Below are 13118 nucleotides of genomic sequence, written 5' to 3'. Positions count from 1 at the left end.
AAGTTTTCCCGACCATGAGAAAGAAGGTCGGCTTCATTTTGGCAACCATGGTCGTGCCGACCTTGGCAGCCAAAGGTCGGCCGAACTAGCGAATTGTAACACCCGCCGTCCAGTGGCTGACATGGTCGGGCCGACTATGGTTGCCAAAGTCGGGCCGACCAGGGGTGCCAAAGTTTTCCCGACCATGAGAAAGAAGGTCGGCTTCATTTTGGCAACCATGGTCGTGCCGACCTTGGCAGCCAATAGTCGGCCGACCGTTTGCAAAAAATTATTAACTTTACAATTAACAGATATTAAGTGATATCTTAATATTCATTATTTATTTATTTATTTATCGCATTCATCTTAACACTAGACGCAATCTTATACATAAATACAAATTAAAATTTCTAACGCTCGCAGGGATCGAACTCGCAACCTAACGCACCGAAGTCTAACACGCTAACCATTACGCTACGCTTACATGAAAGCCTAAGAACAAAAATGAATTTATAAGCTGCAATTTAAAAAAAGAAATTTGTAATTCATAACGATTAATAAATCAGATAACGTTTATTAGTTTTTGTTTAATCCATTTTAGCTAAAATAATTAACACAAAAACTTTTAATTTCTACCATGGCAGTATAGAAATGTTTTTTAAGATGGTCGGGCCAACCGTGGCCAGAGTCGGCCCGACCAACAGAAATTAGGTTTTTTAAACTCTGGCTGCCATAGTTTTACCGACCATCGGCCCGACTCAGGCCAGAGTCGGCCCGACCAACTAAAATTAGGTTCTCTAAACTCTGGCACCCATAGTCGGCCCAACCTTGGGTGGAAACAGTAACCAAAGTCGGCCCGACTTTGGCTGCCGACCTATTGGCAGCCATAGATGGGCCGACCTGGGCCCGACCTGCCAACTCTGGCGGCCGACCAAAATTCGCACCTGGGTTCATGCCAGATGGTCTTTCTTACATTTTATATTGTTACTTTTAAAATGTGATAGCGATAATAAATATGAATATTTAATTAAAATTTATATACCACAAGACATTATTGTTTGTAAAAACTATCTTTCGATAATGAATAACTGTTTTTTCTGCACGAAGAAAATAGTTTTGTATTTCATTTCTTAAAAGGACAATAATATTTATGTTTATTAAGTATAATTTAATAATTTTGAATGAATTACTGACAAATACTTCTAGTTATTAGGACTATGAAAACTAGTCAAAGCTAGTAGGAAACGTAGGTACGATATTCAAATTTCCTAGTCAGTGTGACTGCACCGTAAGTCATTAAGACTTTTTTTTCTAGTAATTGCGACTTACTCCGTCTAGTCATTGTTCCTAGGCCTTTATAGTCATTGTAAATAATTCCTCCTAGTCGTTGTGACTATCATTTCCCTAGTCACTCTGACTTATGTTCCTAGTCGAGTTAACTATATTTTCACTACAACTGTGACCAGGATTCCTGGCATACGGGTGCCAGAAATTTTTTTCAGTGTAGGTTATAAATAGAAGTACGAAAACTCTAAAAATATTTTTTTTAAATAATAAATTCAATTGAAATTGTAATACTTCATAAAGTCTTCAATATTGTTAATAATATTAGTTAATTAATTCTTTATTATTAAAAAGGATAAAAATTTGCAGCAAAGAGAAATAAAAAGAGATAAAAGTACATAGGTGTAAATCTATCTCTTTCTAGCTTTTTACTTCCAGTAGGGCACGTACTTTAAATGGATATAATATTGATTTGCATTATTGGTGCAGTTTTTGAGTACGCTTTTTGTTATAAAGAGCTTAAAGATATAGGATGCTTACTTTCTGTTGTCACAGTATCTTATTTTTTAATACTGCTTTGATTTAAGGCTAGATTGAAAGTTAGTTTATTTGCATTTTAATTAAAACGTTTTAGTGTGAAAATAAAGAAACTGAGTATCGGACAATTTAAACCTTTAAACCTTTAATCATTATTTACATTATTATTTGGTCATCCAATACATTTTGCTATATTTTTAGTAAATATTTTTATACAACTCAGGCGTGTTATGGTCACTTTATCTACCTGTACAGGCGCGTACTAAGTTCCCCCTTATAACCCAGCAGTCAATATTATAGCCCTAGGGAGATAAAGGGTACATTATTGACCTCTTTATTAAAATTGGAGGGACTTCAAATAACGCGTCGTTCATCGAGGAGGTGACAAAAGTAATCGGAGCTTTAGGTAAGGTGCAAATGGCGGACTGGCAAACTAAGCTGAAAATCCGCGATATGGATGTCCTTACTGAAAAGGAAGACATTCAGGATGCCCTGGAAAAAATTTCTACGCTACCAGAAGGAAGCAAAAAGATCTTTCCTTGAAAATATGGAAAAAATTGGGCACGCAAAGATGGGTTTCGTGTCCCGCAAGGTTCAAGTGCGAAGAAGCCAGCCATAAGGTGGCGGATTGCAAAGAGAGCCATGTTGCTTCTTATGCCAGACGAAGTTCGGCGAAAAAGAGAATATCCAACATGTCCTAATTGCATATTCCTAATGACCTTTTTTTAATAATAGTAATTTTTTCTAATCCTATTTACCTAATTGCTTTTTCCTAATCAAATTTTCCCAATTGTAAATTCCTAATGTATATTTTTCCTAATTATAATTCCTAATATATCATTTTTCCTAATGGCTACTTTCTCCTAAAAAAATTATCCTGATTTATATTCGGCAATTGCACATTTTCAATCAGAACAAGCAGATGTCGAAACTATGTGCAGGGAGTTACATTTTGGGAAGACTGTTGAAGCAGGTCCGAAAAAGAAGTGATTAGACAACCAAAAAAGAATTCGTCGTATTGTTTAAGACGAACATACGTCACTTATTCTATACAAGGAAGAAAAAAGAATTTTGAAATACTTGGAAGCCATAGCGTACACCATTGTCCTTGTAACGAAGCATTTCGTTACATAAATCTTGTGTGGTTCCTGTCATTGGGAATATATATAAATTTCATTTAGTCAAGGGATTGATTCTCTTTGGAGATAGATAGATTATAATTAACGTTGGCCCATACTGGTGTTGCGCCTGTATATTTGGCAATGACCTGGTGTATCTCCTTGGAGATCTCTGTGAAAATGAATTGCGCATGCAAGGTTGCGAAAAGTCTTGAATCTCCGCGGTCCCTCCCGAGTTTTTTTACAGGTTGTCGCTGTCCATTGGAGTGAGTGAGAGGGTCATATGTGGGCCCTTATCAAAATTAGAAAAGGACGAAAAAGAAGGAATAGTCGGTCAACGGGACAATCCTTCTTCAGTAGCTCGTGGGCCATGTAATTAATAGGCCGAGTTTTACTCGGGGTTTTCACTTGTGGAAACTTGAGGGTTTTTGTGTGTTGAGTGTATCAAATCGAGTCTTGGAAATAATAAATGAGCCAATTGTTTTTAGTGAACTCTTTTGTGTTTCATTATTTTTATTTGTTAATTAATTGTTTGTGTCGTTGGATTATTATAAATAAGAGTCGCCGTAGGTGTCATCATGTCCGGTTTCATCGTCTTGTCTCGCCGTCGTTTGTATCCGTCGGTTTTGGTCTGAAGCGGAATCTCCTCTTTGATATTTTGATATTTTATGTGTGGTTGATCATTGAACGGTCGATACAAATTAATTAAAGTATTAATAAAAGATCTGTTATATCCTTTAACTTTTTTAAAAATAAAATGTAAAATTTTAAATTGTTAATAAATAAATTTTTTCGAAAATTAAGACAATCAGGGAAAAATTAATAGAATTAGGGACCATCCATAAACCACGTAGCTCCGATTTTTGAACTTTTCGACCCCTCCCCTCCCCCACGTAGCTTAACGTAGCATATTACCGAACCCCCTCCCCCCCTACCTAATGGAACGTAGCTTTTTTCTTTTTTTATGAATATTAAATTCTCTTTTCTAAAAATAATCAATAAAATCGTATTGAAACATAGTAAACAATATTAAATGTTTTTAAATCACAGTTTATTTTTTTCTTTGACAAGTAAGAGTTTGATTTAATCGATATTTTTGTATATATATGTATATTTTTTCATCACTATATATTTTATCAATATATGTGGACGTCCACATGAAAAGGGCCTATATTGTCGGTTCTAGTTTTCGAGATAATCACAATTTAGTAATTTTGGAGCAAAATCTTAATTTTTAAAAATTTTTTATTATCAATCTACATGTTTTGACAAGTCGAATCATGCGGTTTTAATTAATTTATCGATAATTTAACTGTTTGATTTCATTGGTTCTTTAGAAAATTGAAAAGGGCCCATTTTGGCGGTCATTTGCAAAATTAATCCGTATTTTAAAAATAGAGGTGTGGAAAAAATTTAAAACCTCTTGATTTTTCATCTTTAAGGTATCCTGGACTGTAAACAATTCTTATCTGAATAACTTCCCAGAAGAACCAGAGATATTGATGTTAGAGTCTTTTTTTCGTAATTGTCGAAATGAAAATTTGAATATTACGTTAATTTTTTCATAATAGAAACTGTCAAAAATTTTTAAATAAGTTTAATATCTATCCTTTTTCTTCAAATGACACAATTAAATTGTACCTAATAATTAATTTTGTTAAAAAATGGTTCTTTAATAGAAAAACTGCGCTTGCTGGGTGTAAAATCATGATACCTCGGATTAGCGTTGAAAAACATGATACCTCGGTTTTGATTTGAAAAACATGACATATCGTCGTTTGGTTTGAAGAACATGACACGTCGAAAACAAAAAATTTTTATTCAAATTTTGGTTGGTACCACTGACCGCGAAATTTAAAATGTGTCAAATATTTGAAACTTATATGAAATAAATAATTTCGCTTCATAATATGTCAGGTCGAAGGAGAATAAGGTAAAATAATTTTTTATAACAACAGTTACAATTCATAAGAATATCAATTCGAGAAATGCAAATTAGCGAAACAACAATTACCAAAAATAACAACTCATAACAAAACAATTTCGCAAAAATTAACAATTAGCAGAAGCATCTATCAATTCTTTAGACTGTTAATGCGAAGAAAGCAAGTTTGCAAAAATAACAGTGAAAAAATTAATATTTTGTAAGAATGGAAATTTGCAAAAATGACAATTTACAAAATAACAATTGGCGAAAATAACAATTATGTGACTTCCAATTCGCTATAAATCAAACTCTTTAAATTTAAACTTGAAATTCCACATAGAACTGAATGTATCCCCGATTCAAATTAAACTTAGCTTGATGATTTTTAATTTGACATGTCAAGTAGAATGTAGTATTCGAGAATCCAAATTGAACCAAGTAGATACTTAAACTTAATTTTTGTATTTGGAATTGCAAGCTGATACTTTTAGTATGTGCGAACTTGGAAATGCAAGTAGAAATTATAAGATTAGAAATCCATGTTAAAACAAGTCCCAGTAAACGAAAACTAATTGAAATGAATTAAAAAGAATTCACAAAGAGCTTTCGTGAATCCCGCTTTGTGACAAATACGAATTGGAGCCATGATGCAATTTTCCTGAATTCGTGAAACTGTATTGAACTTCCGAACCTTCTATCCGTACCAATTCACTGGACAAGTTTTGAGCCTTTAATTTTTTTCAATTCGTTAGCACGAATTCAATGCATTCCTTGGCCATTTCTTTCGAATGCGAATTCGTTTGGACAAATTGGTACATATTGAATTAAATTCAATTGAATATACAAAGAGCTTGAGTGAATCCCGCTTTGTGACAAATACGAATTGGAGCCTACCAAAAATGTTAATTCGTTTCAATTCATTTGAATTAGTTTTTTTTTACTGGGGTTGAAACAAAAATTGAAGAGGACAATCCAGAATAAATCCATTTCAATTTTATATTGGATATTCATTTCAGTTACATAAATCGGATTTCGAAGTTAAAACCAGTAGGCACCAGTAGATCCATGTTCAATTTCTACTAGTCTCAACTGGTTCTTTAATATAGGGAATTAAAATAAATTTCATGTCGTGAAATATTTAAAATTATATGAGTAAAGTGCAAGATTTTACTTTGATTTTAATCTCTTATCATATATTTTTTAAAAATGTAATATAACAAATCATTTTAAATTTCGCGGTCAGTGGTACCAAACAAAATTTCAATAAAAAATTTTTGTTTCGACGTGTCATGTTCTTCAAACCAAACGACGATATGTCATGTTTTTCAAATCAAATCCGAGGTATCATGTTTTTCAACGCTAATCCGAGGTATCATGATTTTACACCCAGCAAGCGAACTGTCCTTTTTAGAAAAAAAAAGTTTTTCGTATTTTCAAAATTAAGAGGGGGGGGGATGGTTTTAAAAATTTAAAACCTGTTGGTTTTTTATCTTCAAGGTAACCGTTTTTCTCGAAATGAGGTTTTTGGCGTTCTAAACTTTTAAATTCGTAACTCAGCGAATTTTTAACCAAAAAAGTTCTAAGACCACTCAAAATTTTCCAACTTTTGCCAGGAATACGCCCATATAGATAACTCCAATAGTGTTAAAATGGGCCCTTTTCATGTGGACGTCCACATATATTTCTCGACTTGACTTTCGAGCTGCCCGCGTAATTTAAAAAAAATGTATGTCAAATAAAAATACAAAGCTACGTTGCTCAGACTAAAAAACCCTCCCTCCCCCCATGTGGTCTAACGTAGCACATTACCGAACAGGGGGGAGGGGCCCCCCCCCAAAACAGGCTACGTGGTTTATGGATGGTCCCTTAGGAAAAAAAAGATAAGTAAAATAGGATTATATTAGGAATTTAGACTTTAGGAAAAACGTTTTTAGGAATTTCTGAATTTAAGACTTTAAAATTAGGAAAATCGTCCGTGAAAAAAAGTAAAAAATGTTTTTTGGGTCACATTTCTACTTGATAGAACAATAAATTCCCAGAGCTTCAATTTTTTAAAAGAAGTTAAAGTTTCAACTTGGGACAATTCACGTAAAATGCCTCATGTATTGAAATTTTGTTGATTAAAAATAAATTTGATGACTAAAGACGTCAAATAACTTAATTTTGCGATTTTTATCCATTAATTATATGATTAGCGGAATTAATGAATAAGTTATTCGTGTTTGGGTAGATCCAACAAACAGTTTGATTGGACCACCGCTAACCTCGAGTTAACCTTAACTGAATGCCGAAGACAGCCCGGGTCGAAGTTATTTCTTATGCATATTGTAGTAACTTCAACTGAAAAAAATACATATTGACAGTATATACTATTTTTAAACATTTGTATCTCCAAAAATATTTAAAAATAGTAAAAATCAATAAAGTAACAAGTTCATTTTCTTAATTTTTTACATTTATCACGAAGAAAAAACAAAATAAGTACAAAGAAAATCTAAAATTTGATCGCAAATACTTCACACTTGTTAAGAAGTTTTAATTTTATTAATTCATTCCACTAATCGCATATTTAATGGACGTAAATCACAAAATTGGGTTGTTTGAAAGTTAAATTTTGATTTTGATAAAGCTACAACTTGATACTCAGGGGTTTTTGGGGACGTTGATAACGAATCTGGTATAATTTTTCAAAATGGCGGATCCAATATAGCGGAAAAAAATTCTTAAATAATTGATATCACTTGAAACTTAGCACTAAGGGGTTTTAAGGGTCGCTGATTATGAATCTGGTGTTTCCTTATTATAGATATTTAAACTGGCAGATGCAATATGGCGTACGAAAAGTCTCAAACTTCTGCTAAACTAATCTCTTTTGCGTGAGAATAGTGTGTACAGAAGTCATGGACCAAACAGAATAATGCAGTCGGATTTCCAAAATTTTATATCCAATATGGGTGGCTGCCAAAGGTTTTAAATAATTTAGGAAACTTATCAATTTTTAGAAATCTTGGGTTTAAGGGAGCGTTCAGACCTCCGCATACAAAACTTATGCATGCAGGTTAGGGTGACCGTTATTTTGCGAAAGTTGGAATTTCTTAGTTCGCCGGGCAGAATTTGCTTTAGAATGTGAAAAAAATGAGCTATGCAAAAAAACAGCCCAATTGATCAATATTAACCCGTGCCACCGAAGGCTTAAAGTTTAAATGGGGTTTAACATAGGATTAGTGCACTTTTTACATTTTGTATGAGAACTTTTTTTTTAATTAATCTTTTGCCTTGTCGACATATATATTTATGGTTTTGGATGTGCTGAACTCGAATCCGATGTCAAAAAAAAGTTTTGACAGCTTCCAGCTGTCAAAAAAGCTGTCAATCTTTTTAAAATGACAGTTTTTGTGTGAATTTAGACAGTTTTTGTGTTTAGTTTAGTAAATCAAACAAAATTTTGCTCATATAAAAGTATTTTAAGAACAATAAAGTCAAACTAAATAGCAATATGTAATATTGACAGTTGACAGCTGTCAATTAAAATGTCAAACTTTTAAAAACGAGAGTTTTTGACAGTTTTTACATTAACTTAGTCAGATAAAAATGTTTTCAGGGTATTTAGGTAAACCTGAATAGAATTATGTAAATTTGACAGTTGACAACTGTCAATTAAGATGTCAAACTTTTGAAATGGAGACTTTTTTATATTAAATTAATACTTGCATACGTGTGTTTTTAAGTACACTGAGTTGAATTATATTAGCGAAATGTATTCTTCACAATTGACAGCTGTCAACTGTCAATATTACATATTGCTATTTAGTTTGACTTTATTGTTCTTAAAATACTTTTATATGAGCAAAATTTTGTTTGATTTACTAAAATAAACACAAAAACTGTCTAAATTCACACAAAAACTGTCATTTTAAAAAGATTGACAGCTTTTTTGACAGCTGGAAGCTGTCAAAACTTTTTTTTGACATCGGATTCGTGTTCAGCACATCCAAAACCATAAATATATATGTCGACAAGGCAAAAGATTAATTAAAAAAAAAGTTCTCATACAAAATGTAAAAAAGTGCACTAATCCTATGTTAAACCCCATTTAAACTTTAACCCTTCGGTGGCACGGGTTAATATTGATCAATTGGGCTGTTTTTTTGCATAGCTCATTTTTTTCACATTCTAAAGCAAATTCTGCCCGGCGAACTAAGAAATTCCAACTTTCGCAAAATAACGGTCACCCTAATGCAGGTTGCCATAGTTGTAGCGTTCAAGAGTGAGAGAGATAGAATAATTTCCTCTCTCTCTCTCATTCTTGAACGCTACCATGGCAACCTGCATGCATAAGTTTTGCATGTGGAGCTCTGAACGCTCCCTAAGGAGTTTTTTGGGTCTCTAGACACGAATTTAAAATCTGATTTACAAAAAAATCTTACTGATTTTTAGGGTTTGATTATAAAACCAGATATTTGTAATCAGTGACTTTTCGTATATTTTTCACAAACTTTTCCGCAATATTAAATCTAACATTTTAAATATCTAAAAAATAACACCAGATTCGTAACCAGAGACCCCAAAAAGTTTCAAGTGATTTCAATTAGTTTTAAGAATTTTTGTCTGACATGTTGGATACGCCATTTTGAATATTTGAAAAATTATACGTCTATTTCGTTATCAGCGTCCCCAAAAACCCCTAAGTATCAGGTTGTAATCGAATCCAATGTTATTTTCACTTACGGTATACAAAATCTATTCCTTAGTGATAAATTTCATGTCAATACAAAGCTGTTTTATTTACTAGTCAATTTTGGAGAGAAGGGTGGCCCGCTTGGCGCAAAACGTCCCAAATACTTATTTAAATTCATAATATTAAATGAATTAATTGTTGATAAAATCTAATTTTCTACTCCTCTTACTCTTTAAATTCATATTTCATAATAAATATAATAATTTTTCATAAAATTCATTTAAAACCCTCACATTACATACCAAGTTTATCAAAACAAGAACAATTTTTAAAAAGATGTTCTGTGCCTTTAAAAACTGTAAACATATTGAGTGCTTGGGTTTTTTTCCTTTTATTTGGGTCCATAGAAGAAGACAACATAATTAAAATTTAAAAAAAATTTAATTGTTTATTTATTTTTAATTGTTATTAGAGACCTGTCGATAGTCATGTTCCTTTATATATTTGCCGCCAAAAAGTATGCAGTGAAGTTTACAATTGAGCAAACTTCCATTGAGATACTTGTTTATTATTACCATTTCCTAAAGAGTAATATTGTTAAAAAATTAAAATTTCGATTTTTAATCATTTTCAGAATTTCGACTGGATTTAGAGCGTCAGGACGAGCGCTTTTGTCCTTTTATTGTATACCCAAGCACTCAAGCGCTGCAGCGACACTGCAGACACGGGTATTCTTTTTTTGGTCCTACTTTCTAAAAACGCTTAATTTTTTTAATATTTGACAAAAAAATGTAATTTTGTCGGACGGTGTTGTGACCCCTAGATAGATTTAATCTGTAAATAAAGGCAACAAATACATCAATTTTTACAGTAATATTAATACAGTATAATTTTGACGCTTATTAGTTAATAGTTTTATAATAGCTCTTTAGCTATGAACGTTATATTTTTATAATATTGTCTATCGCACCAAATATTTTCATGCATAATTTCAATAGCACTGCATGCAGAAAATTCTTATTTTTAGTATTACATTGTAAATAGATGCAGTACAGAAATTATCGTAAGTACACTGTTTTATACAGCAGGGCAAGATTTTTAAACACTATTGCATTCCAATTCAATAGCGCGAAAGCATAAAGATTAGCACAAAATTTAACAAATATTGTAAAATTTCTATAAAAAGTAAAAAATTGTATTTTATTCAATGTTTGAACTAAATAGTACTTTGCCTTGTATGTACTTGCAAACGCATGATGCAGGGCTGCTTTGCAATCAAATAAAGTAAAGCATCAGCTAAAGGCATTCATGTAAAATAAAGTAGTACAAACATAATTAGCCGTAACAGTGTGTCAATCAATCATGAAATGTTGAGTAAATTTAGGAAGAAGTTAGAAATATTACAATCTGCAAGAAGATTAACCTCAACTTTTTTAAAATTAGGTAGCTATTCTTACTTTTATTTGCTGAACAGTTTATTTGATTTAATATTTAAAAATAAAGCCTTTCTTTATTTAGGAATATTTGATTCATACTTTTGACATGAAGGTACATATATAACATATTTTATTTACTTTACTTTCTTTCGCCAATACTTAACGGTATTGGAGCAAGAAAGGTCTTTAAAAATAACATTTTATGTAAAGCTAATTTTTTCTTAATTGTCATAGTTATCACATCGACGTGAAAACCAGTTCAATTCAATCAATTTTGCGTTCGAAGGAAGAATTTAGTAACATGGAGCAAATTTTCTAATATTTTTTAGTTTAACTAACATTTTTTTATTTAAAATAAATTTTTTTCTTAGTGCACTTGATATTTTCACTAGAAAATCATTATGAGATTTACTGATTGAGTCAGTAATGCACTGTCAGAAAGTCAGTAATTATTGCTTGTTTATGAGGCTAAGGGCCGTTTCCACAACTATATTAACTAGAGTTTAAGTCGGTGAACTCGGTCTAGTTACATTACTAAACCGAGTTCGCCACCTTAAACTGACAGTTAAATTTAACTGAGAGTTGGTTCAATTGGGGCTAATCTGGATAGAATATAATGCATAAGCTCATAATGGTACCTCCCACTTTATTTCAAAAACATAATACCACGAACAACACCAACAATTTAACAGAATGAATTCTCATTTGTAGGTCAAAGCAAAGTAGATTCATAACCGGAGTCGCAATCTCGAAAATGAATAAGAGAAGGACAGCAGTAAATGCTTGTCCTTCTCCTCCTCATTCTTGAGATTAATATTTCGATTACGTTCCTGATTAAGAACCTGTTTTGCGTCGGTCTAAAAAGAATTACCATTTGGCTGAACAAATATTGTATCTCCCCGTGATAATGTTTCAAAAGAGTTTCAACTATGTATAAAAGTTCAGGCAATTATCACTGTTCTCTTGCTTTAGTTTTAAAACATGATATCGAAGTTTAAATCCTTTTTTGAAATGTTTGTTTATCAACTGTACGTCATCTAAATCAGACAGTGCCATTTCTGTTGGGCGACAATTGTAGGTCTCACAGAAATCGCAAAGACCATTGGTAATAAGGGGTGAATTAAAGTGGATTGGCACTTTTATGTCTTGGACCAGTAAGCATTAACTGTCGCCACAGTGACTCATTGCCAGTTTTTGCTGGTTAATGAAATTTCATGGAAAACTCTCACAGCCATTAAACTTACAGTGATGTTGATGTAGATGTTGTGGGGGTAGAACCATAATTTTACCAATTTTCGATTAATCCTCCGAGTTTTTGCAGATTGTAATATTTCTTACGCATTTTTAGTTCGGCAAAATAAAAAACTTACAAAGTATGTTAATAATAAATAATTAAAAATAAAAAATAGAAAGTGTTGAAAATGCAAAAAAGAGAAAGATAGAGCTGAAGTATGAGAGCAAGAGAGGAGCGCTTACAGCTTGGTCAGTCGAGCTCTTGCTGTAGGGTACCGGTATCAAACGTTCCTGCAACTCGCCACCAATCACCTTCAAGAGCAAAGGGTTATATAGTTGTTACAACAAATTGAAGCAATAATAGATAAACAAGACACCACTCGCTCCGAATATTAAAGGGATTTTCGGAAATAGAATTCTAATACATTTTACATATTGTCAATTTAAATTAATTTTAATAGAAATTATGAATTAAAAAGTTCTGATGACATACTTATTCAGTAAGTATTCGTAAATACTAAAACTTGATAAAAATAAGGGTATTTCATATTTTTAATTCACTTTAAACAAAGAAACTAGAATCAGGAGGTACGACTTTGTTAGTGAGAGTATGTCAAGATTTCGTATAAGACTGAACAACAACATTGACTACTGCAAATGCGATACCGTTACGTACCCCTCTACCAGAGTTTTACTTCCTGGTTTCTAGTCTTCTTAACTTTTCAGTTCATGAAGAAAAATCTGTTACCTTTCGAATAGGATAAAAATTGTGCTTTTCAAATGTACATTTTTATTACAAAATTGAGTCTATATGTGTAGTCCACGAGGTCAGAATTGTCGATTCCAACCGTAATGTTTTTGGATGGACTTTTGGTCCATCTGAACGATAAACGAGACACTAACAATAAAAGGTTATGGATATTAAA

The 13118-nt window shown here is 32.3% G+C and overlaps 1 protein-coding gene across 3 annotated transcripts in view; it reads right to left on the bottom strand.

The window, feature by feature from the left end:
* The window catches only part of LOC122512364 (plasma membrane calcium-transporting ATPase 1), a 221545-nt gene that overhangs the window by 18078 nt on the left and 190349 nt on the right, over positions 1 to 13118 (bottom strand). Inside the window, exons 14-15 of one of the 3 annotated variants that reach the window (XM_043628157.1) lie at positions 12436 to 12504; positions 10328 to 10357 (exon numbers count right to left, since the gene is read on the bottom strand). The exons of 1 other annotated variant lie outside the window; for it this stretch is intronic. In XM_043628157.1, coding sequence (XP_043484092.1) covers positions 10343 to 10357; positions 12436 to 12504 — 84 coding nt within the window. In that variant the 3' untranslated portion in view covers positions 10328 to 10342. Of the gene's footprint in view, positions 1 to 10327; positions 10358 to 12435; positions 12505 to 13118 lie in introns of those variants that run through there. One more of the 3 variants, XM_043628155.1, reaches the window with a different exon arrangement.

Source organism: Leptopilina heterotoma, unplaced genomic scaffold (genome assembly GCF_015476425.1).
Source record: "Leptopilina heterotoma isolate Lh14 unplaced genomic scaffold, ASM1547642v1 Lhet_97, whole genome shotgun sequence".
Taxonomy (NCBI): Eukaryota; Metazoa; Arthropoda; class Insecta; order Hymenoptera; family Figitidae; genus Leptopilina; species Leptopilina heterotoma.
This window is presented reverse-complemented; position numbering and strand designations above follow the sequence as displayed.